Source organism: Aphis gossypii, chromosome 2 (assembly GCF_020184175.1).
Source record: "Aphis gossypii isolate Hap1 chromosome 2, ASM2018417v2, whole genome shotgun sequence".
Classification (NCBI taxonomy): Eukaryota; Metazoa; Arthropoda; class Insecta; order Hemiptera; family Aphididae; genus Aphis; species Aphis gossypii.
Window position 1 is genome coordinate 52,081,371 of NC_065531.1, and position 25,668 is coordinate 52,107,038.

Consider the following 25,668-nt stretch of genomic DNA (forward strand, 5'->3'; position numbering starts at 1 on the left):
TACTATACTTTTTAGATCTGTTTACAAATAAGTATTAAGTAACTACGTTATAATATTGTATAATATTATACACAAATGAGTTGTAGGTACATAGGAAATATTTACAACAAATATAAATAAACAGTAAAAAATAATTAAAATTGTGTAATAGAGAATAATATGATCATTTATCACTAAAATCCATTCCATACAAATATGAAAACGTAATCAACTAAATAATTTCCAATCAAAACTATAGTTCAGTCGACACAAGTTTGAAACTTTTTAATCTTAGCGACAACGTATTGGTTATTACTTATATTAGTTAACCACAAAGATAACGTAATACATATCTAGTACCTATACACAATATAAATTATAATACATCATTACCAACTCCGTTTACCACGATGATAATTTACGCAATATAAATTGCTGAACTCGAAAACCACCACGCCATCAACCGCGAGTCCGGAAATTTTTTGTAGTAGGTAGATATTGTATACCTAACACTGTTTACAGCTATTCGAGCGCACTGATACATTACCATGGTATTATAATATCATCGTATTATGGTAGTTCCATAATCTGTTTGGACAAACGAAAGATTATATTCTGCTTCTATAGTAATAAATAATAACACTATGTAGAGAGTATAGACATAATGTTCGCGACAACGTTAACAGTAAGTCAGTGCCTAATGGCATACACGGTCGAAACGCCAAACCGAAATGATAATAATATGGTAATAATAATAAAACTCCGCAAGACCGGATAAGTCATTGACGCCTTTCGTTCCGCTCTTATTATCCGAGTACGCGAAAAATACAGAATATATATACATGTTTCCACCTCTGAAAACTGACGTAGGTACCTATATAACTGTCCTAACAAAATATATACACGTACTACATTACTAACCTACACGTCTACATTATTATAAATCACAAGTAAACATCATAAGAGTTTGCCACAAGAGTCACAAGAGTTTGGTTGATGTAGTAGTTGATGGGTCAGTAGTTAGGTATAATTAATTTGAGCATTGTATTAGATTGTAATATATGTATATAATATAATGTATATATTGAGCTAAATAACTTGATGGATAATACTGTATTAGAGGTTTTACTTATTTTAATTTATACAATTTGATTTCTAAATTCCAGAAATGACTGTAACACAGGTGTTTGATGACTCTGATGTTATGGGCGAGCGCAAACAATGCAGGAAGGACATAGGCGAAAAAACAGATCTGTCAACGGATAAAGGTAGGGTCACATTGAACGCGATTTGCGATGCGAGCGATTTATTTAGCGATTCTACGATTTTTTTCAAAACTATAGAATTGCAGCTGTGACATGGCCACACAGAGCGCGTTTTGGGATTTGCATTTTGCGATAAATCGCTTCTATCGCGTCAAAATCAAAATAGCTTGTTTCCCTGCGCGATTAATCGCTTTGTGACCATACCAAAACCGTAAAAATCGCGTTCAGTGGGGCCGTACCTTAACTCGACATTAAATTATAATCATAATAATTATATCATTAAGCGCAAACGTTTGGCGGTCAAACTACGGGCGCGAGGTCAACGTGATGAAAATCGCGAGTTTTCGCGCTGTGAACAATTTTCGGTCGGACACACGGATGACATAAACCCGTGTGGCTGTATAACGTAATATCGTACATAGTAGTGACGTTATTATTTCGGCTGTGCCCAATAAACGATAATAATTTGTCGCTCAAGGCCGATACCGCACACACCGCATACTTATTCGACGCATAACATAGATATTATATACCTCATCACGTGGCAAAATAGAATTATATATAGAAATGAGTTAAAATTTAAATATTATACTTATATATATATACATAAGTGCATGACCGCAGGTATATCGTATATGTTATTATGTGTTATTCGTATACGTTTCGCGCTACGAGTTGTGATTTTTCATACGCCGCAGACCTCCCTCCGCCCACGACCGTTCTCACGGCGGCGTTGTGACATAACTATAGGGGGAAAAAGTAGCTTGCCAGATGTCGGCGCGCGGCGGCCCGTACGGCGACGACGGCGTCCAGCCGCAGCGACAATTTAACTACACGCTTTTATTGTATATACTTAAAGTAGACGCGCGGAACACCACGGCACACGCAAACGGCACCGCGCGCGACGGTATTATTAAAACTGGATTGGTATTTTTTTTTTCCTCTTTTATTTTATTTTTAACTCCCTCTTTCCCATCGGCCAATACACGCGCACGCGGATACACACACACTTGCACGCGCACGCCAAAGATAAGACAGACCGGAGAGCACCTATTTTATCCGACCAGCGGCGCTCGCTCGCTCCCTCTCTCTCTCGCCAGCTCACACTCGTTCTCTCTCACCTCCGTCTTTCGTCGAACGCGCACAACCTGAATGTTTCTCCGACAGTCTTTGTTTCCCAAATGCCATCGGGATTGTATTACACAACACCACACGAACGTCGCAGCAACCGCCACCGCCGCCGCCGCCGCCGCACGGTGCGATATAATAATAATTATCCTGTTTATTTTACGGGCGTTGGTGTCCATAATACGTCTATACGATATTATAAGGTTTGCACTCTAATGCGCGGCATGCCGATCACCACACATTTACAGTTGTCATTTAAACTTCTAATATTTACAATAATTGTTGTTGTGATTGTTACCGCTGTTTTTGTTGTTGTTGTTGTTATACCAAGCAAACCGCTCTAGGTACAGGTATAGTATTAGTATTAAGTTTATGCCACACAATACCGTCTCAAGTAAGTACGAGTAAGCGAGAATATGTCTTACACGTTGGATATTAATATACATATTATAATATGTAATAATAATAAATATTATCACGATGACGGGTGATAAAACTGCAACATTACTCGTGTATCTAGTTTTAATTACAATAATTCATCCGGCTAAGCCACCGAGATTTTAAGAAAGTATAATATAATATTATGTATCACATTATTATATTGTATACCTACTCGCACGTCATTAAAGTTTAAACGATATAAGTCTACAGACAACGGTAACGTTAAACGCAGACGTTATTTATTTTCAAGATCCAAATAAACTAAAGAATACAGATATGAGATAAGCAATCTCTAGACGATCGTCACGAGAAACAATAGAGACATTAAAACAATGCAAAAAGCTCCGAAAAATACTTTCACCAATATGATCTGACTATGAACAAATCATATAAAATCTTCGAGTAACATCTCTTTTTTATTTAAAACTCGTATTTATTATATACAAACAAAATTCATATTGTTTTGAATATACTATAATATGTTATAGTAAATTATGACGTATAATTCCCCGTAAATGCCAACATTTCAACCAATTCCCCGAACTATTTATTTTTTTTTAGTATGTTTACAATATGTAAGCCAATAAACATGAATTTAAATTTTTTATGTTGTATTATTATTTATTTGAACAATAGGTAACCGTTAATATTATAGATAATGAAAATATTTGTAAACAACTGTTTTCGCATTAGATACAATATTTCTTATATTAAAATAAATCAAAAATTTATGGTTAAGAATCATTTAACACTACAGATATTAATAATAACTGTATCAAGTTATGAATACTTAATAAAATTACTAATAAAATAATAACTAAAACGTTATTTTCTGTGATAATTATTTTTAGATACAATATTCTAATCAAAATTAATGCAAAAGTATTGTTCTGTACTTTTGAATTTATTAATTTTATTAAAATATACAATTTTAAATCAATTGTATAGTTCCAAATTTCAGGAAATATAAATTATAACATATAAAAGTAACTATTTCACTAAATAATTAATGATAAAACCAACTAGATTATGACCTATTGCGGAAATCTTCAGAGAAACTAGCACAAAATAACACCTGCTGGTAAAATTTTGATGTTACACTATAAATAACTGTTCAACATTTAACATTATCTAACCTAACCTATCCCTGTTAAAATAAGGACGTTTAACAGTTAATTATCAAAATTCCCCAGTTAATTTACTTTAAAATGATATTCACTAAGAAGTATTTTTTAAATTTCTTGTGAATTATGTTACGTACATATAAATAAAATAGCTTTAATAAACTTGTACATTTATACAATATATTATTGTTAAAATTTAACTTAGGGCTTAAGCTAATATTTATGAATTAAATGATCTAATCTTTTTATTAACACTAAAATTATTTGAAAATGATTAATTATTTTTAAAAAAGCTGATAAGATCACGAATTTCACATATAGGTAAGCGACAAGTATTAAGTATTAATTAAGTAGGAAGCATTATTTACTAAGGTATTTTATTATAAACTAAACAGTTAGATAAAATTACCATGTACTCAAAAGACTTAACCATACGCGTGATACACTACGCAAGATAAATTTAGTAGTGTATATATATATAGGCTAAATAATTGCTCATATTAAGTCGCTTAAAATATAATAGTCTATGAAATAAAACAAATAAAATAGATTACCTATTTATTTATACTAATTCCCTTAGTTAAACAATTTTATTTTAAATAATTTGTCATTATATTGTCATATTTATAATTACTAAAAGCACGTAAAAAATAGTTAAGTATTATATTAAGTATTAATATATTATATATTTTTAATTTATTTATTTAAAGTAATATGACAAATAATATGTGTCTGTTTTACTTTATATAGGTATCACAAGTATACACTATACAAATTAACATTGAATTTAACAAACAACAAAATATACATTAATTAAGTAAATTCTCGCTATGTTAATAAATGAAACATTTATACATTTATGTGAAATCTTAATACTGCGATGAGTCGTATGAGTTATAGTGGCATGGTGAAGAGAATAATCAAAATTACCTTATTTTAAGGATTTTATAGATATAATACGTAGTAATTTATTTTGTTAATATTATTATAAATATGAAGAAATATTCAGAATAAGATATTTTTAATTCAATAGTAGTCGCTGATAACTAATCAACAAATACATACAACAGTATATTTAAATTTATTCGAATCCTTCGTGGTCTTTTTTTTTAAAAAAAAAAAGAGATTTTATGAATAACGTTTTTTTTTTTTAGAAAAATCTTAAAAATATAATATTGCCGTGTATATTCATAACTATAAGAAATATTTTTATTAAATAATAATAATTAATAACACATACTTATATTATATACGTAACACTATCTGTATTCCCCAGAGCACAGTTAAACTAAATTACGATTATGTATAGTATAATATGTATGATACTATAATTATTATAATTTAACAACTTTGTGAAAAAAAATTATAAAATTATTCAATTGCCTCGCCAAAGACCATAATATTTAAATACAATACCTACTGGCTACTTCCCTTCCTCTCTACACGACAAAAAAAAAACGAAAAAATGTACAACGTTGGGATACTCAGAAACTACTCTCTGAAAAAAATCGTACAAAAATGCAATAGTGTCGTCAGAATCATCAGAAACTTGGTAGGTACATAAAAAAGACCTTTCCTTTTATATAATATAAAAGGGTACAAATTTATGTTTCACATAGGTACTATGTTACATATTAGTATGCACATTTTTTATACCTTAAGGCTTAAACCAATTATTTTGACTTTTGAGTGCTTATATCATGTCCACACATAACAAACAAAACATCATCAAAAAACAATAGTAAAACCCTATCGGTATTTTTTGAAATATTAATAAATTATTAATTTTTAAGTTATTTAAAAAATACCTAAAAAAGGTTTTTGCATTTTGTAACAAACTATATTACTTTCTATAAATACAAGGCTTATGATAAAAACAATTTTTCAATCCGATATCATATATATTATATTAATTTTTGAATTAAATAAGTAATTAATCTCAATATTTTTTTTAATTATTATTTTCATTAAATATTATAATTACCAACTAAGATTTCAATATTTTAAGTTAGAATTACACATTAAAATAGTGTATAAATGGTCCATCCGATGATTTGAAAATATGATAGTTCATTGTTAAAATCGTGATACTTTATATTTGATAGTATAGTAACTGTACGTATACAAAGCATCACTACAAGCCCTTAAATTAAGGGGATACATTAAAACGCCTATTTTAAACAATTATAAATTTGTACACTTACATAAAAGTAAATATATATGTATAAATTATAAGTCACTATAGGTATACTTAATTTTAATATCTATATCAATATCATTAATACCAATGATTTTTAATATTCGAAATTATCTCACCGAGAAACGATGGAGCACGAAGTATGTATGCTACCATTAATCAAATTTTGATTACTGACAAGTTTCGTTAAAATTTGAACGTAAAAAGTTTAAACAAAATTGAAAAGCTATATTTTCAATATTTTTTAGCTATTTTAAACATCACTTAATTTAGAACCTTGTTAAAGCTTTTAGCTATTTTTTGTGTTTTGTCTATAAATAACTAAATAAGATCCAAAACAATTAGAACATTTTATTATGCCCATAAAGTGCTGATAATATGAATATTTGGTAAGAATTCCACGTATCTACAGTTATTTCAATCGGAATTACAACTGTCAACAACAACAACAACAAATTATATATTATGTGTGGTAACAATTACGTTAATTTTCTCATAATTATATTATGATTTGGAAATTCTTTGCAAGTGTAGTAATATCAAACCATCCCTCACTATCTATTACGTAATCTATCAACATTCTTAGTCGAAAACTTAAAAATTTTAAAATATAGTTTCAATTAGGTAGAATGTGCATAAAAAAATATTTTATATGTAATATTAAAATCGATACTAATGTATACGTATTTATTATAAAAATGATACTTAAATCTATATTTTACTATTTAGTCAACTAACCAAGCAAAAATTACAATATTTTAATTTAAACTTTAAACATTATTTTTAGTATTGAACCAAACTGTTAATTGATATATATATTTCTTACAAAACTATTTTTAGAAACGCATTACAAAGGATCTAGTGGATGTTATAAGCTACTTTATATAAGTTATAATAAATAATAACAGCAAAATCCATCAGTCATCTTAGATTATAACACATTATAATACTGGAGATTAGTCAATTCAAGAAGATACCTGGGGATAATATACTGACTTCTAATACTAGTAGAATCTTAATGTATTTATAATGACTATTTGTTTTCATTCTTATTTCTAAACCGTTGATTCGTTTTTTTTTTTAATATTTTAAAATAAAATAACTAATAGATGTACATCTACAGATAGCTTACTTTTATATTTATCATTTTTTTAAAGGTATCAAACACGAATAAATCGCTCATAATATTACATACCTACCTACTTATAGATTATTATTTATATAAAATATCATACCTAGATAAGTAATATAAAATAAAAATATTTTTGATATACACTTTCTAACTTTTTGGCGCATAATTGTTTTCAAACTAAACTCTCACCATTAACAATATCCTTTTGGACAAACACCAAATACATAATTGGAAGACAATTATTGTCAATAACAATAATGTCAAAAACTTTCCATTCTTCATGAGATTCTGAACTAAATATTAATATTTACTGAACATAAATGCAGCAGATTAATAAAAGATAAAATCCCGTTATTACTAAAATGCAATTTTAAATTTCTTGATAATTTGAGAAGCATTCAATTTTAAATAATAATTTTTAAACCAAACAATGTAGGTACACTTTATTCTCGAGGGCACATAAAATACAACAAATTCAGAATTCTTACTGTGAGTATAACTAAACTTTTTTTTAATTTCTATTTTTAATAGCTTCCTATATTTAAATTAACTGAACTTTACAAATATTATTTAATTATTGAAACGAAAAATAATAATATGTTTTTAACCATTCTAAATTTGTAAACTTTAACTTTAAAATGTAAATTAGGTAGTAGGTATTAGTATTCGTGAAAGACGAAGTACGTGTTTAAAATAGATTCATATTATTACCAATATTTACTACTTTTCGTGCTTATAATATAATTTAATAAATCATATAAAAATTCTTCATAAAAAAAATATGATCTATAAAATATTGTAATTTCTAAATAACAAATTATTTTTTTTTTTTTGTTTTTGTCATTATAATTTAAAACATAATTAGGTAGTGAAAATGTGCATATAAATAGAAAATTCCCTATAATGAATAGATTCAAAATTTCTAAAATGTATTATATATTATCGTAATAATTAATTTGTGTAGGTATTAACAAGCGTGATATAAATGATTGAGTTTTTATAAATCGTAATAAATGTTCAAATGTAAATAGGTACCTACTGTATTTTAGTTAGATCTATAATGCAAATGCGTACGAACGAAAATTAAAGTAAAAATTCCAAATTGGTTTTCCACTAATAGCTTTCTACACGTAGGTTTTGCACCATTAACTCTATGACTATAACCCTTTCCGTTTATTTTTTATTATTCGGCGATAATTATTTACCGACCATACTATAGGGCATAGGCTCAATTCACCGTATGTCACTATTACCTCTTGGATGATTACAAATCAATGACAGTTCAAACCCTCGACCTTTGTAGACTCGACAGTTAGTCCTTTTTTATGGTGGGTAAATATTATCAGGGAGAACTACTAAGAAAAATAAATGTACATTTAACCTATATTACTGCCTCCATTATTTTAACGAATGATATTGGTGTAAGCAATTGGAAACGTTTTTTCAAAAAAGATTGCGAATTCGTCAGTATCTTTTCTTCTAAGTATACTAGGTATCTTATAAACAAAGGGGTTTTAGACATCAGAGCGATCCGGCGACATTACGAGTTTACTACAATTTAGTATAAATTATGATAATATGATACTGCAACAGATGCATTGCAAAAATCGTTGTATAAAACTGTGCAGATTTAGCGTATACTAATAATGACGTGTGCTAGTATCTATATTCTATACCTACTATAAATTATAATGGAATATTGAAATAAAACTTCTAATAATACCTTATACGATCAATAGCCCAGCATTTAAATTCCTCGGCCGACAGGTGCTGCTGAGTGCTATACAAGGTTTGGTTCCGTCTGTTCTGATCTTCGACAGTTCTTGGACAAATTGCATTCGGCTGGACCACACTGCCTATACCGTGTGCGAGTGTACAACGGATAGGTATTCAACACGATATGCGTGCACGAAATATACGTAAAATATTTTCGGTGAGTAAAATGTGCGTGTGCATTAACGAAATATAATTTTAATACAATAGACAAATGATTAAATAAACGGCGAAAAGAGTCGGAGTGAAGAATAGCTAAAAGAACACAAAAAATCGCGAATGAAACGAAGTGAAAAAAAAATTTACATGACGATAACACGGAACTACGACCAGCGACGCGTTCGTCGAGACACTGTGCCACAACAAACAACAAAAACAAACATGCACGACGCACCGGTGTGCCGCCCGGAGGAAAGACCAGAAGATTCTCGGAGTAGTGGCGGAGGCAAACGTAGGTCGCAAACACGACTTGTTACGGAAACGGCTAGCGCTCTCTAGCGGACACTTTCCGAACGTTGCGCGGGAAACAATTTGGCAACGTCCACCAACAGCATCCATATTATTGTAATAATAATACATAATATAATTTATAATTTATAATTTTAAATAAACACATCATTAGTGATTTATGCTTTATGCTTTATGGTTATAGGTTTAGGTTTTCGTAAAATATTTGACATATAACATGTGTTGTTTGTAAAACTATATTTAAATAATATGTATAATAGACAAGTTGGCCAATATTTCCAAAAACAGGATACGTTTTTATTAAAGTAACTTTGCCATATTATATAATATGGACTATTATATTGAAATACAGTATAATCATGGTTTAATTAATGATCGTTACCGATAACTGATAGCAGATAGGGTTAAAGGTATAAAAAATACTACTCTCGGTAGTACTTACACATTTTTGCGTCAGCCGTCAGTCACATATCAATCTAGATTTCGACGTTGAGTCGTTAAATTGCCGTATTTAAGTATTTTAGTAAATATCAATTTTTAATTATCTGTGTGAATAAATGTGGTTAGTAATAGTTTTATTATCTAACGCAAATAATTAATTTCGTTCCGAAAATATTATAATAATTTATATACATAATTAGGTACATAATTGGATGACGAGTTTTTCTTTATTTTGTAACTTTATGAACGAACTTTCATTTTTATTTATATATATTCACATATGACACAACTGAAGTGATGGAACACTTGAAAACAATAGGTAATATCAGAAAATATTTTACTACCTATTTTAAAATATTAGAATTTCAGTTGATGATACATTTCAACTTTTGTAACTGGTTATCGTAAGTAGCCATTTACTTTCAGACAAATTAATTTAAAAGACAATTCTTTGTGCACCATTGATTCCCCCTCGCATATTCAATGTATATATTATAATATATACAAAAAACAAGTACCAATTATTTTAACAGCTTATACCTCAGCTTATATACATTATACATCATTACATCAATAATAAAGATGCATATCCCTGCCACCCCACCTTTGTATTTTTGGTTCAAACCAAAGACTTTCGTCTGTGCTACATTTTTGCTGATTTAAGCTCGAGACGCTCGAGTTTCAACGTTTGTACTGCAACTTCTTTAATGAACAAGACGGAACTCGCTTCACCCAAAAATGACTCTTCCCGTTTTGCCCTAACCTCCCCTTTTTGCCCAAATTTTAATATTAGGAAGTACCTATACCTTTGTAGGCGCATATCACCTATATTTTAAATAAATATGAAGTTATTATTTAATATCTTCAGTAAGTAGATATTAATTAGAGGATCATATAATAATTTTGTCTAGTACACAACATTTGAAGATTAAAAATTGCTCTATATAATATTTAAATGTTAAAAATAAAAATAATAATTGCTTATTATATTATATGAATTAAAGCTCTGATTATTTACAGTACTTGGGCCAAATATTGTTTGTAGTGGGCCCACGATTAAAGATCTTTAATCGTGGGTGGGCTTAAAAGTGCGTCAGCATGACTACATAAGTGGACGTATGCGTCCTTCGAACTATGTCGCTAAATTGCGTTTGTTAGATTATTATTATTTATACGATCGTAAAGTGTGAAAACCTATTTATGAAAAAACAATTTGTTGTATGATGTATAGTAATATAATATATTAAACTCCACAGTGTATATTTCGATCGAAGAGGAAAAACGATGTGTCGTACCTACCTCTCTTAGGATCCTATTGACGATAACGATAGGTACGTACAATATAAGGGTGGCTTTCATTTGAGTGAATTACCCAAAATAACATATGGTTTGGGCCAAGTATGTATACGGCCCCCAGGCCCCCTGATATGTCTAATATAATATACGCATAGTTTAGTCAAGCTTTTAATTTTTATGTATCATTTAGGTGAAATTTATAAAGATTAATTTACATTTTCCTTTCCATTTTTAAGAAGCACAATTAACTTTATTTTGTATTTATTATATATTACATACTATTATTCTGGTTTAAATAAGAATTTATAATACAATAATCATTAACTAACACATATAAAACCATTTTATCTGCAGACTACGATATAAATAATAAGTAATATCAATACTGATATAGGTTAAATTGTTTGTAATAAATCGCACTCTTAAACCTAGAAGGAATAAGGATTATATAAGGAATCTAATACAGAGAAAAAATCAGTTTCTAAAAAGGTCTAGTAAAGAAACACACGATTAAATAATTTCGTTGCAGTCGGATCATAGTTGCTATTTTAACCTTTGTGATAAATAATGGGAATTATTCATGATTTTTAGAAAATACCTACAATATTTATAAACCACGATTTATTATAAATTGTATAGTACAATCATGCATTCAAACATATTATGCGTTTTAATACGTATTTACTACATAACTCTTTATTATTATTAGTATTGTGAAAATAATTTAACTAAACCAGTGGTTCTCATTAGCTATTTTTCGTTGTAGGGAAAAATAACACGTACAGTATACACGTAACACACCGAATTGTGCGCTATAGGGCAGCTCTTGAACAATTCACAATATTTTGGACGAAAATAAAATAAATTGTCGCTGTACATCATCTACACAATAATAATATATAGGTATCTCAAAAGAAACCTTTTTCACCATGGACGACATATTGGTGGAATCGTTTTTTTATCGTTACTCCTATGCACACACTCACTTGCGTAAAAATAGACAACCTATAGTCCATTTGCATCGCTTGACTGCGCGAGTTGCGAGTATATTATTATTGTAGTTGCCACCAAAGTATTTACAGAGTACAGACCATGTTGTCGCCTTTTCGATGTATTACAAATTACACCAGTACCATAGGTAGGTACTGTGTAATACATAATATTATTATGGTAGTCAGTATACCTATATCATATAAGTAGTTGTGGTCCACACTAAACGTTTTCACTTCACCTAAAATTTAAATGTCAAAACGATTAGCCATAGACGCAATTCGAATTTAATTTATGGGGGTGCTAAATTTAAGTTGACCAAAGTGGGTGGATTTTACCCCCCACACAAAAATTCGACGAAGCACCTCCAGGCTCCAAGCACTCCCCAATTTGCACCTATAGATCAAACATTTTACGTACAGGCTATCATTTAGAAAAGGATTTTGTTGCCATATGCCGATGTATTTCGTAGTACGCTACAAAAAAAAATAGTGTGCTGTATAACAGAAATCCAAAATTGACCCCTTTCATATTTCGTTGTATCACTGACTGCTGTAGTCGAATAACTTGATTTTGGAGATGTATTAAAATTGAAAATGCACTTGTAACCATAGTAAGGTTCGATAGGTATACCTAAGGCCTGCCCATTACCCAGGTAATAATCTAACTACTAGAATCATATATTATTTAAATAGTAGTTGAGGATGGTAATCATTAATCAATAATCGATTATAATATTATATTATATATTATTCAGTAATAATATTATAAGATTTATTATATTATCAGTCATGACAGAATATTATTATGGTAATAATTATTTTGAATTAAAAAATAATTCATTTATTTTTTTCATTTATTACTTTGTATATTAATTATTTTATATAAATTATCAATATACTTAAAAAGTGGAGAAAAATATGGGATGCAAAATGCCTGAATATAGCCTTAATATTACTAACCTAAGGTTTAAAATATAGAGTTGATATTTATAATTTGTATTATTTAAGTTTATTTAAATTTTAATCAGCCTATAATTTACTATGTACTAAAACATTTAATTTTAAATCCAGAATAAATCTTATAAATACAAATTAGGTACATGTGATTTTACGAATGTTTAGACAAATTTGAATAGTTCAACATAAGTTTTTAAATTTTCATTCTGATAAAACTTACAAAATTCAAAATTGTATTATGATATAATTGACAAAATTTAATATAATTGTATAACGGGTGAAACATAAATTGGTTATTTATTTCAGTATTTGAATACTGAGGCTTACACTAATAACACTATTTAATTTAATTTATATTTTATAAAGATGGTATAATAAATAAAACTTTTTAAATCAATTCATGTGAGATTTATTTCACACTTTACATTTTTAATATTTACAAAAAAAAAGACATTGTTTTATATATTTTTTAAAATACAAAAAAAAGTACAAAATTACATATCAAGTTTTAAATAATAATTAACCCAATAATACAATCTTAAATTAAATTATCAGTATAAAATACATAAATTAAAATGCTTAATATCAACCTAATATTTCAGGGTAGGAATAGGCTAGGTCTATTTTTAAAATTAAATTTTTGTAAATATATATTAAAATACCCAATTAATGTGTATTATACCTATAAATAAACTGCAATTTCAAATTACTTTCCAATTTATGAATGAATATGAAAATAAAAAGATTAGTATATTAAGTAAGAACAAGCATTTATTGTTGTGAAGAGTTAAAATTTGCAGCTACTTTAACTTTACGATTGGATGTGGACTGGTCATTAGCTGCAGGTGAAAATGCACTCGAAGGACTTGGAATCATTATTCTGTTACTTGACATGTACTGTTCATTCTTAAAAATTATTTTATATTTACATTGAATGTACTAAAATGGGTATATTTTTTTGATTATTACCATTGGCATATCATTCGGTGTTGTTGGCATGTATTGTTGATAATTCATATTTTGTTGAGGTTGATGGTAGGCGTTAGGGACAGTATTCATTGGATATTCATTATTTATTACTGAAAATAAATAATATCATTAACAATAAAAATGTATTATAATAACATTTAAAATTAGTTTACAATTTCTGTTGGTGGGTTGCCAATGAACAGGTGGTTGTGGTAATTGTGATGGATTTACTAAACTTGTGAAAACTGGTACTGCTTTGGAATACTGCAAATCTTGTTGATAGTTCAAAAACCTTTAAGAAATGTGGTTAGATTTCAAGAATATATTATATATAATATTAAAAATAATAAGGAAACATACTGTTGCTGTTGAAGTGGGAAACCAACAGGATTTTGCTGTCTATAGATTTGTTGTGGATAAGGTACTTGAAATGATTGTTGAGCAGGAACTGAAAAACCAGGTGGGAACTGCTGAAATTGTGGTCGAAAGTGCTGTGAAGAGTACTCAAAATATTGGGGCACTTGTGGATATATCTGTTGTTGTGGCTGTTGCTGTTGCTGCTGTAGTTGCTGTTGTTGTTGTTGCTGTAGTTGTTGTGGCTGTTGCTGCTGCTGCTGTAATTTTTGTTGTTGTTGTCGTTGTTGAGGAAGTTGTTGTGGCTGATAAGGAGATTGTGAATTGAAAGATGTAATCCAATTCATAAACACATTTGATGTTTGTTGTTGAGACATAGCTCTTCGATCTGACTTAGGTGGCTTGTTCTGTGAAGAGTGTTCGTTATTTTTGTTAGCATCCATTTGTTGAATAATAACCAATGCACGAGCAGCAACTTCTTCAGATGCCTAGAAAAAATATATTATAGATAAAAGTAAAGTTAATTTTATTAATTTATATTAATATAATATTAATATTACATAAATAACATAAAGCACACAAACCTCAATATATGAATGTTTTGCTTCTCCTCGTATTGTAACACCACTTGGTATAATCATTTCTGCAGTATACATTTTAAAGCCATTGTCATCTACTGAATTTGTAAAACTATACTTAGGAAGACTATAACCTTTCTGTATATAATATTTTTCCAATGCCGTAACCATTGGTTTTTCCTATAAAATTTATTTTATTAAATTATGTTAATATTAGTTAATATTGTCAAACTACTAAAAAATTATTAAACTACCACATACATTAGTTACTTGAACTATGCTTTCCGTTGAATTGTCAAGTTTTGGAATTGCATTTTCATTAATTTGTTCATTAATATTGTAATTAGAGCATTGAGATTCTACTGTTTTTAAATCACAAAGAGAAGTTTCTGGTAAATAATTTACTGGTTTATTTGAATAATATTCTGGTTCATTCTAAAAAAAAAAATAATAATAACAAATTTAGCAAAAAAAGTGAAGAATATTAAATATATCATTACTTTATTTGGAGTTGGAACATAATCAACTTCCGGTTGGATTTTTAACATTTTCTTTAATGCCATTGTCTTAAATTCCTAATAAAAAAAAAAAAAAAAAATTGTATTAAAATTATTGTTGAGATGTTTTAAAATTAAATACTAACACATGCTTCAGCATTCAATTGTATCTTGATGGAATTATTATTAATATGCTGTCTATCATTAACTGTTTCCTAAATTTAAGACAAGCAATAATCAAATGTAAGTAGTATTTTTTATTCTACAATAAAATTTAATATATATATATATATGTATAAAAAAAACCTTACAATAGGTGCTTGGAGAATTTTATTAATCTTGTGTAGACTTTGAGATTCTTTTTTCTAAAAAAATTAAAAATGTTATACATTAAGATATACATTATATACATTATAACTGAATAATCTATTTAATTAAGAATGTTGTATCCACATGAGTTTTTTCTATCACACATGTTACATAAGAATTTTAATGATTCTATTCACTGAATATAAACTTAAGTTAATTTATAGTTAACATTAGAGTAAATTTGTATACTATGCTCGAGACAAAGAATTTTATTTTTTCATTGAATTTTTATTTTATAATGATTTAAAAGTACTCAAATAATTTCAAATTTCAAATTTATAACTCTTTAAAAAAAAAACATGAAATATAACTTTTTCTTGAGAAATATTTGTATTCTATTTTCCTCTATCAATCTAATAATTAGGCCACATGTATGAATAATTTGACTGTATTATTTCAAATCATTTAAATGAATGCAACTATTTAGTCAAGTATAATCATTAAAAATTCTAATGTTTTACAATAATAGAATTTCATCTTCTATTACTTCTAAAAAATACCACAAATTTATAATTAAATTTATAAATAGTATCTAAAAAGTATAAGTAATAGACAAAGTAATCCATATTCTTCCATTTATATACTTCTAAAAAATTTTGTAAAAACAAAAACTTTACTTGTTGACGTCGCCATGATTCTTTTGGAGCCAATGTGATTTTTTCTTCTCGAGATTTAAGTTTAATTTCTGGTCCATTACTATTTGACTATTTCAAAAAATGTAATTATTAATAAATGTATGTATACAAATATTAGAAGCAAACAGTAAAATTTTACAAAGCAGATATTATATAGTTTTTTATAATTTATTTCATTTTTTGTAACCAGTAAGATAATAAATATAATATATAAACATGTAAATCATTAAATAAATTACTCATCCCCTATAACCTATTGTTTGTATTGGAAAATTGAGTTCAGTTTACAAATTACACATAAATACAGTCTACAGATTAAATACATTATATATAAATAATAATATAATTAAAAAGTTTAAAGAAATAGAATGTTAATATACAAAATGTAAAACAATATGATGATACTGACAGTGAAATTATTAAAAATAAAGTCCGTTCTACTTTGTTTAATAATGGTTTATAATTCATGACACTAATGGTTTGTGAACAAGATGTCAATAATAAACATTCATCTTAAAATATGTAATCAATATACTTAATTTTAACTCTTAAGTCATCAAGGGGATTTAATTTATTTTTTCAAAATGATTGAATTTATTTAACATATCAATAATTAATTTAATTCAAATACAATTTCAAATATTGATGAAAAAGAAAAACGTTATTTAACTCAAATGTTAGGATTTGGGTTATAAAAATATAATTAGGTACATTTAAAAAAAAAATTGTTTTTGACATCACTATTATATTGTGTATTATTACCTTGATAGATAGAACTATAATATTAACTTTAATATTAGAGTGAATGACCAATATCTAACTTAAAGGTAAGGCTATTATCAATATTTTTACTTCAATTTATCATGTTATTTTAATTTTAAATGTGTTTATAACACTTTTAAATTGCAATATTGCATGTTCATACTTTTGTAAAACTTAAAATATTACAAAAACATACATGATGTTCTTATATTTTAGTAAAAATAGGTCAATATGTGTGTTTCCATATTCTAAAAGACATTTGAATGTAATAAATTAGCAAAAATATAAAAATATAACTTACTTGTAAATGCTCCCATATACTTAGTTGAGTGTTCTTAAAATAATAAATAAAATTAAAATTACAAACAAATATTTTATTTAACGGTACATAGTAAGACCGTGTAAACAATTAATCAATTTTTACTTTAAAAATATAAATAAAATAACAAACCTGTTTCTCAGAATTAGGAGTCTGATTTACTGTCTTTTTTACAACCAAAGGTTTATATAATCCATTACGTATAGCATGTGATAAATTTATGAATGACATTCTACACAATTTATAGCCACGGCTAGTAGTACCACCAAATGATACAGCATTTGGAAATTCCTTATCAAATATAACACTATATACAATTTCAGTATCAATATTTGATTTAGAAATACCTAAATAAAATACAGTTTATTAAAGCATATTATTATTTATAAGCAAAACCTAATAAAAAACCCACCAATTACTGTGCCTTTCAAACCAAGAGGGACTTGATATGAAGATCGAATACATACTACACGGTCTAAAACTCGTGTGTCTGCTCCTTCGTCAGCTTTTAATTTGTCTAGCTTAGATATTGGCTAAAAAATAAATTTTATGATAATTAATTTCTTCATTGTCTAATTACAATTAATTTACTTTAAAAAGATTTTGTGATTTCACACTTAATGTCACAGTTTTTTTGTGTTTTAAGTTTTCAGTGATAAATTCGTCCATATATTTTTCCACAGCAGCTACTTTACATGGTTCCATTGATCCACAAGTTTGTTTATCTTTAGTTAGTAAACGCATTTCACCAAGCCATTTTTTTAGATCATCTAATTTTTGTTTTCTGTGTAAACAATTAAAAATTATAATTGTACAATTTTCATCAAATTAAATAAGGGCAATTATCAGATTTCTTAAAAAAAATAATAAAACAAACCTTGTACTTGGATCTGGAAACATATCTTCAGATTTAAAAGTATCCTTGGCACTTTCTGTACTTATTAAAACATTTATTAACTCTGGGAATCTTTGAATATACTCACCTAACAAATCTATTGTTTTTTGTGAATACATCCAAGCATTATCAAATTTTTTTGTAAATCCAACAACCTACAAAATAAATATTTAAATAAATACAATATTTATAAATACATTAACTTTATTCAATACTTCTTCATTTCGTTTATTTGATTTAAGGTTCATTCCAATATTCATTTTTTTTTCATTCCTATCTTCATAAGTCTCAACTGTTAAGAATATTGTTCCAGTAATTTTAGCAAGTAAATGAGAATTGATTGAAAGTTTAGATGCTGCAGTATTTGCTAAAGAAAAAAATTACTTTTTAAAAGTTTCAGAATAAAATCTTTTTAATTTACCATAAAAAAGTTCTGTAGAAACAGATTCTAGGCGTTCTTTTAAATCAAAAAAGTAGGGTTCTGGTTCAAGTGTTATATTTATCTTAACTCGTGAAGAAATAAAACCTCCAAGAACATCTGCTTGACAACCATAAAATGGAGCATCAAGCACAAACACTTTACTACCAAGAGGAAAGTATTCTTCCAATGAAAAATAACTTTCTTTCAGACTTGGATCAATTACTTCCAAGCCAGGTATGGATGTTTGATAAGCAATTGTTGTTGATATATCATTCCACTATTAAAAAATTAAAAACATACAATACTTAAGAAAGATTTTTTTAATAACAAAATACATACAACTTTTATAAGATCAACTCCACTTCCATCTGGCCTTGGTACATATTTAGTTCCTTTTAAAGTTTGACCACGCAATAATACATGAGTCTTACCAATATCAATACCACGTGTTGTAATAAACCTGATTCATAAATATTATAATAATTTTAATTCAGTTGTACTGATTGACTCTAATAGTAATATGAAACTTAATTTTAAAGAATAAACAGAACTTATTTAATTTTTATGAAACCGCCCAAAGCTCACTTTAAAAAAAATTATAAATAAATTTCAGAAATACAATTTATAATATTCTATTACAATGTTTATTAAACTGTGTTAAAATTCTGTTTTTAAATTTTTATTTATAAAATCAAGCTAATAGGTGTTGGGCGAAGTTCAAAAATTAAACAGGTTGTAACATCACTGGTTGAATTAATCAAATAAATATAATTACTAACAGCTTAGCAATGCCTTGAGCGAGCAAATTAAACTCTTGTACATCTGATTCACTCATTTCTCGTACTATCAATTGTTCATCTTCATTAAACGATAATTTTACTGTTGTATTTGAAACAGCAGTAACCCTAATAATGTTTAGAAATTATTAGTTATCTATATTGTTAAAGATTCAAAAAATATAACTTACTTAATTTCTTCAAGGTGAGGCCAATTAACATAGAGTGTATTTCCAAGTAATTCCTTAGCGATATGTTGTATACTTTCATTATCATTTTCATCTTTATTATCAATTGTTATTATCATATTTTCACCCAAACTAGGAGATTGAAATACTTTTACATTACGTCTTTGTAATTTTGCCTAATAATATATTTAAAATATTAAATAAAACTATATTATCAACATTTTAATTCAAATTGAATATTCCTTTTAATTTACTGTAATTGGAATAAGATGAAGTGATGGAAATCCAATATGATATACATCCAGTTTTAAGCCTGGATATAAGCCTTTAACTAGATCACCTATGTCAACAAAAATATCTTCACGGGTTATAGCTATTTTTTCGGCATGATTATCTTCAATTGATGGGAAATATTTAGAAATTGAACCGGTGCCTAAATTAATTTGAAAAGAGAAGAATAAAATATTAAATTGGATTTAATCAATATATATACAACATACACATACCAAGATTTTTCTTGTTATACATAAAAAGATGCATGGGACCATGAGTATTTCTACTTTTCTCATCTGCTGTTAATTTATGTTCTACCATTTTCATGGACTTAATTAAAAGTTCCTAATAAACAAAAAATCAAATTTTATTAATTATTTATGTAATATAAGATTGTTATACATTATGTCTTAAAACAATATATGTTTACTTCATCAATAAAAGGGATTAGTACAACTGCTTCCCACTCATGTTGTTTTCCATTGAGATCGGTTTCAAATTTTTCAGGATAATATAATCTTATAGGACTAGCTTCTTCAGTCATTAAATCTTGAAAAGGTTTAGGTAACAATTCTTTACTAAGTGATGGCAGCACTGCTAACAGCTGCTCATATGGCAAAAATGGTTGACCCAAGTCAAATTCTATTTTAAGATTTTCAAACCCTTTAATGTCAGATATATATGGGGCATAATGATGTGGATAGTACCAAGACCATGAGCAACAACCATTATAATAATAATTTAGATTCCATTGCAATGCCCTGACATATCCTTCAGCTTGTGAACGCATAACATCACTTAAATAAATAAATTAAATTAACTTTTATTAAGATTTAAAGAAAAATTAAATAAATCTTACTCTGTAACAACATTGTAATCAAGTTTGTTTTTATAATAATTTTCTTTATGCAAAGTAAATTCAGCCATAATGGATTCATCTTCAGTTTCTTCAAACTCATCTTCTTCGTCATCATCACTCAAAAGCTAACATTAAATCATATTAAAATTTTTCATTGTATTACTATTTACAATTAATAAAAAAAAATTAGATGAAAATTCTTACAATTCTATCGGTATCTTTTATTAATGCTGCTAATTCATCTTTGTAAGCAGGATCATTATTAACCTAAAAATAATATTTTTAACTCATATAACATATTATTAATTTTATACATTTGATTATTAGTACAAAATAAACTAACTTTATTAGAAGTTGTAGTATTTGCAGAACGTTTCCCTTCTAAAAATTTTATATCAGCATAAGTATCTCTGAATTGATCGTAATCAAAATTAGCCAAAGTTTCCATAAATTTTTGAAACCGCTTTAGGTTTAATGTTCCTTGTTCATTCAAATAACCTTTAAATGTTCAATTAAACTTTGTTAAAAATTTTAAAAAATGTCAATAATATAAATATGATAACTCTTAGAAATATAAAAATACATAAATATATATATATATTTTTTGAACATAACAGTGATTCAATTAAACTGATACAAAAAATCAACTATTGTTTTAAAAAAAAATTGTTAATATAGAGTACTTACAACATTAGAAACTAGCAAAAATATTATATTTTAAAATTACTTTAATTCTATGTAATAACAGCTAGTGTACCATAGAACCATTAGATTTATAATATAATAGATATTTTAAAATTTGTTTAATATTAAAACATCGACATTTTTCAAAGTTATTATCAATACACTAAAAATACAATTTAAATTTTTTTGTTTTGTTTGTTGACTTACTATAGGGCGACCATATTCCTATTTTGAACAGGATTATCCTGTTTTTTGCAGGATTATATATACATATATTTAAGTATTGTATATTATTTCATGTTTTGACAATCAATATATATTTTATTTTACTCATTGCAAAAGTGTCCTGTTTTTTTTTTTAATATGGTCACCCTAACTTACTATCCAGGGTCTTCCTTACCCTCACTTAAATCACATTATAAATTAATTAATATTTTAAAATATTGTTAACAGTTTGAAAACTTTTATTTGTTCAAGTTTAAGTACTTAAATGATTTCTTACTGATAACAAAAAATAACCAACATCAATTATTGAATAGATTATAAATTTGTTAACTTTAATGTTGATAAAATAATAATTGATAATACAAAATTACCTTCTACTTTAGGTAGAATATCCATATAAACTCTGTATAATATTGGCAAAGCTCCTTTTGAAATATGAAGATCAGGTAGATGTGGAATAAAATCATTACCAACTAGAAAACCCATCAATACCTAAAAAGAAACATGTTTAAAATAAATGCAAATAAATTTTTAGTTTATAAGATATTAATTTTAAGATCAGAACTACCTTTATTTATTCTAATTTATTTTTTATACATTTCATATTCCAACAATAATAATATAAGATTTAATTAACTATCAATGAAAAAAAAATAAAAATAAAAACCAATGAATAAAATTTAATAACATGGACATATTCCTTAGAACACAAAGTGTAATAACTTAGAAGCTACTTGTTTAAATTTAAATTTATTAACATTCAAATATACAAAAATAATCATTTTAATGATTTATTATAGTATATGATAATACCAATTTAAAAAAAATGAAATTCACCAACCTCTAAAATAAATAATATAAAAATAGTCTTCAATCTTTGTTCTTAAAGTGTACTTTAAAATTTCAAAATCAGAGTTTAAATAAATGCATTATTAAAGGATAAATATGAGGTAAGTATGATTGGGGAATTTGTCTGTTAAATATAACCACTGACCACCAAATAAGCTAACATCACTTTAAATTTTAAGATACTGTACCTCCTTGCATTTTCTCTGGCTTACAAATATATACTACAGTAAATTGTATCTTCTTAAGAATTCATTTAACTTTTTTATGCTTAATATTATAGTAAATTTACCTATTATAATAAAGTAATAAAATTTAGGTACTTATTTAAAATTAAAATATTCTTAAATTTTAATTTAACAATAAATTTACTGTAATATTAAGTATAAAGGAGTTAATGAATTCTTTGGACAATTTGTTAAGTTAACCATTTACAAGACAAAGATGAGCATGGCTGTTTTCGACCAAAAACGTACCCTTCTCTATATGGCTGATTCACTTTTTGACCAAATTTGAAAAAAGGTTGATTCTCTTTTCGGACAAAACAAAAAGTTTGACAATAATATTATTTGTTATAATACTTATCTTCAGGTCTTTATTTACAACATAATATAATAAATAATTATGTCATTTTTCTTTATTATTTGATAGAAAATAGAAAATTATTAAAAATATAAATCCATCTACAAAATGTATACAATTAATTGTACATCAATTATTGATATTTTATCTTGGCTATAAAAGGTAGCAACTCTTTAAAATACCTATAATAATTGGCTTTGATACAAATTACACAAGCCCTTATGTGGTTGTTGCTATCAAATCAAAATCGAACTCCACAACCACCGATCAAATAATTTATGACAAATATTATACATAGGTTTTAATAATTTTCAATAAGACAACATGAAGTATAAATAAAAAATTTTGATTAAGTAGAAAAGGAAATCAACCTTTTTTAAATTTGGTCGAAAAGTGAATCAACCATAAACGGGTATGTTTTTGATTGAAAGAGTCTTTCCCACGGAGACCTTATGGTCTGCATATATACAGTTGTAGTCACCTTTTATCAAATACTCCAAAACACTTCTGTCAATTTAGGAAGAAAAATAATTAAATACTATCAAATAATACTAACTAAAAAGTAAAAACATGATATATAAAATCTAAATTTCGCTGGAACTGAATTAATAAAAAAATATTGATATTATACCAACTTAAGTTAATTTAGTTACATTTTCTTCTATTCATAGAATACTAATTAAATGTTAATTCTTGTTATAAATTTATTTTGTTGGGACTATTTTTATACTATGTAAATATTATAAATAATAAACAAAATTTACCCAATCATCAATAATGGACTCCAAATCATATTCAAAAGGTAAGGTTTCTTTGAGTTCTTGAAATTCTAACCCAAGGTAATCTCTCATTAATGATAAATGTAAAAGATAAAATTGTGTTTCATCTACAGATGTTTCTTTTTTTGATTTACGTCCAAATTTGACCTATACAATACAATAAATATAGTATAATATATTACTACATAATATGAATAATCAGTTGGCATTTTTTAACTTTATTTTTAAAATAAAAAAATTACCTCTTCTCTAAGTAATGAAAAATATGGTTCATGTGTACATAGTCCCAACATTATTAAATCAGCATCCAAACCATAAAGACAATGTCTTGTATGAGGGTTATACCCTGGACGGGACTTCATATATCTTATGTAATCCATAATTTTATGTTCACCTTCACCAGGAACCTGGTGTCCAGATAATATCACTTGAACCTTAGTCCATAATGGATCGTTGGACATTTTGTCGGCAACAAAATATTCAAGCTCACTTTGCAAGCGTACCATAAATGGGGTACCAGGTGTAATACAATTAGAATCAAAGCGTTCTTCTGAAGGTAATGTTTCACCTCTCGAAATAGCTTGTTTCATTTGTTCAGCAGCTGTATGGGCTGATCGAAAACGTCGACCACGTTGTTGATTCATTTTTGCTCGAGGAGCAACACCATCAATAGCCATAAAGAATAATTTTTGTGGTTGAATCATTTGAAATAATACCTACACAAAAAAATAAGTATTAAAAATATTACAGGTGTTATGATTACAATAATTATTATTCTTAAACCTCTAAATAGTGGAAAATATTTTTAACAATAGTCTCTTCAGTTATACGAAAGTGTGGATCATCGTCATTTGGATGTGAACAATTATGAATAATACCATTCATATCCAAGTACAGATTATCAAACTCTGGAATCTGCAACACATTAATAAGTCAATAGAAGTAATTTATTAATTTCAAGACATTAATACCTGATAGTCTTTAACAAGTTCACTAAGGCAAGGATAGCGTTCACTCATGTAACGGAAAAACTTTGGTACACCCATACTGAATAAAACTTTTTAAGACTTAATTCAAAAACTTTTATTTCATAAAAAAATAAAAAATATTAACTTATTTTCTCAAAACTGAATTGAAAAAATCAAAATTTTTTCTCAAAGCTTATGGACTCAAGTAGTTTTGTAAAGAAAATATATAAATATTAAACACGAAACAGTATTAGGAAATACAAGTAGTATGAGCCAACTGTAGTACGCATGACACTGAATTATTTTGTCATGATAGTAGACCACAGGGCACAGACTATGGTATACAGTATACCCTACTATTCTACCGTCAGATTTAAACTTCTGAAGTTATCAAGTACACTGTACAGTTGTAGTTGTAGTGACTACTACAGACACGGCCACTCGGAAGTTCAAGATTACATTCACTATTCAGTGGTTCATTCATCAGACAAGTTGT

At 27.0% G+C, this 25,668-nt stretch overlaps 2 protein-coding genes across 3 annotated transcripts in view; both read right to left on the minus strand.

The window, feature by feature from the left end:
* The window catches only part of LOC114121781 (LIM and calponin homology domains-containing protein 1), a 53,858-nt gene extending 44,407 nt beyond the window's left edge, over positions 1-9,451 (minus strand). Inside the window, exon 1 of one of the 2 annotated variants that reach the window (XM_027984238.2) lies at positions 8,990-9,450. The gene's annotated coding sequence lies outside the window, so the exon portion shown is untranslated. Of the gene's footprint in view, positions 1-8,989 lie in introns of both variants that reach the window. The other variant, XM_027984237.2, reaches the window with a different exon arrangement.
* Positions 9,452-13,656: 4,205 nt separating this feature from the next.
* On the minus strand, positions 13,657-25,621 carry LOC114121792 (5'-3' exoribonuclease 1). Its single transcript, XM_027984256.2, has 31 exons — positions 25,176-25,621; positions 24,988-25,119; positions 24,447-24,920; positions 24,190-24,351; positions 22,369-22,489; positions 21,432-21,586; positions 21,293-21,355; positions 21,089-21,213; positions 20,660-21,026; positions 20,463-20,574; positions 20,211-20,389; positions 19,960-20,132; positions 19,772-19,897; positions 19,332-19,452; positions 18,993-19,269; positions 18,787-18,938; positions 18,554-18,726; positions 18,268-18,460; positions 18,089-18,209; positions 17,809-18,023; positions 17,659-17,691; positions 16,578-16,664; positions 15,903-15,956; positions 15,738-15,806; positions 15,595-15,669; positions 15,356-15,529; positions 15,101-15,274; positions 14,523-15,004; positions 14,336-14,454; positions 14,163-14,272; positions 13,657-14,099 (listed from the first exon to the last, which is right to left on the minus strand). Exons 1-31 carry the CDS (start codon positions 25,248-25,250, stop codon positions 13,965-13,967), a joined length of 5,028 nt encoding a protein of 1,675 aa, XP_027840057.2. The 5' UTR covers positions 25,251-25,621; the 3' UTR covers positions 13,657-13,964.
* Between the last annotated feature and the right edge of the window lie 47 nt (positions 25,622-25,668).

What these genes read in the sequence shown, in the direction of transcription:
- LOC114121792 (XM_027984256.2), bottom strand. Translation starts at nt 25,250, where the DNA reads ATGGGTGTACCAAAGTTTTTCCGTTACATGAGTGAACGCTATCCTTGC. An exon ending in TTTCATTACTTAGAGAAGAG is followed by an intron (nt 24,352 to 24,446) that starts GTAATTTTTTTA and finishes TGTATTGTATAG; the next exon opens with GTCAAATTTGGACGTAAATC. An exon ending in GCAACCCACCAACAGAAATT is followed by an intron (nt 14,273 to 14,335) that starts GTAAACTAATTT and finishes ATTTATTTTCAG; the next exon opens with TAATAAATAATGAATATCCA.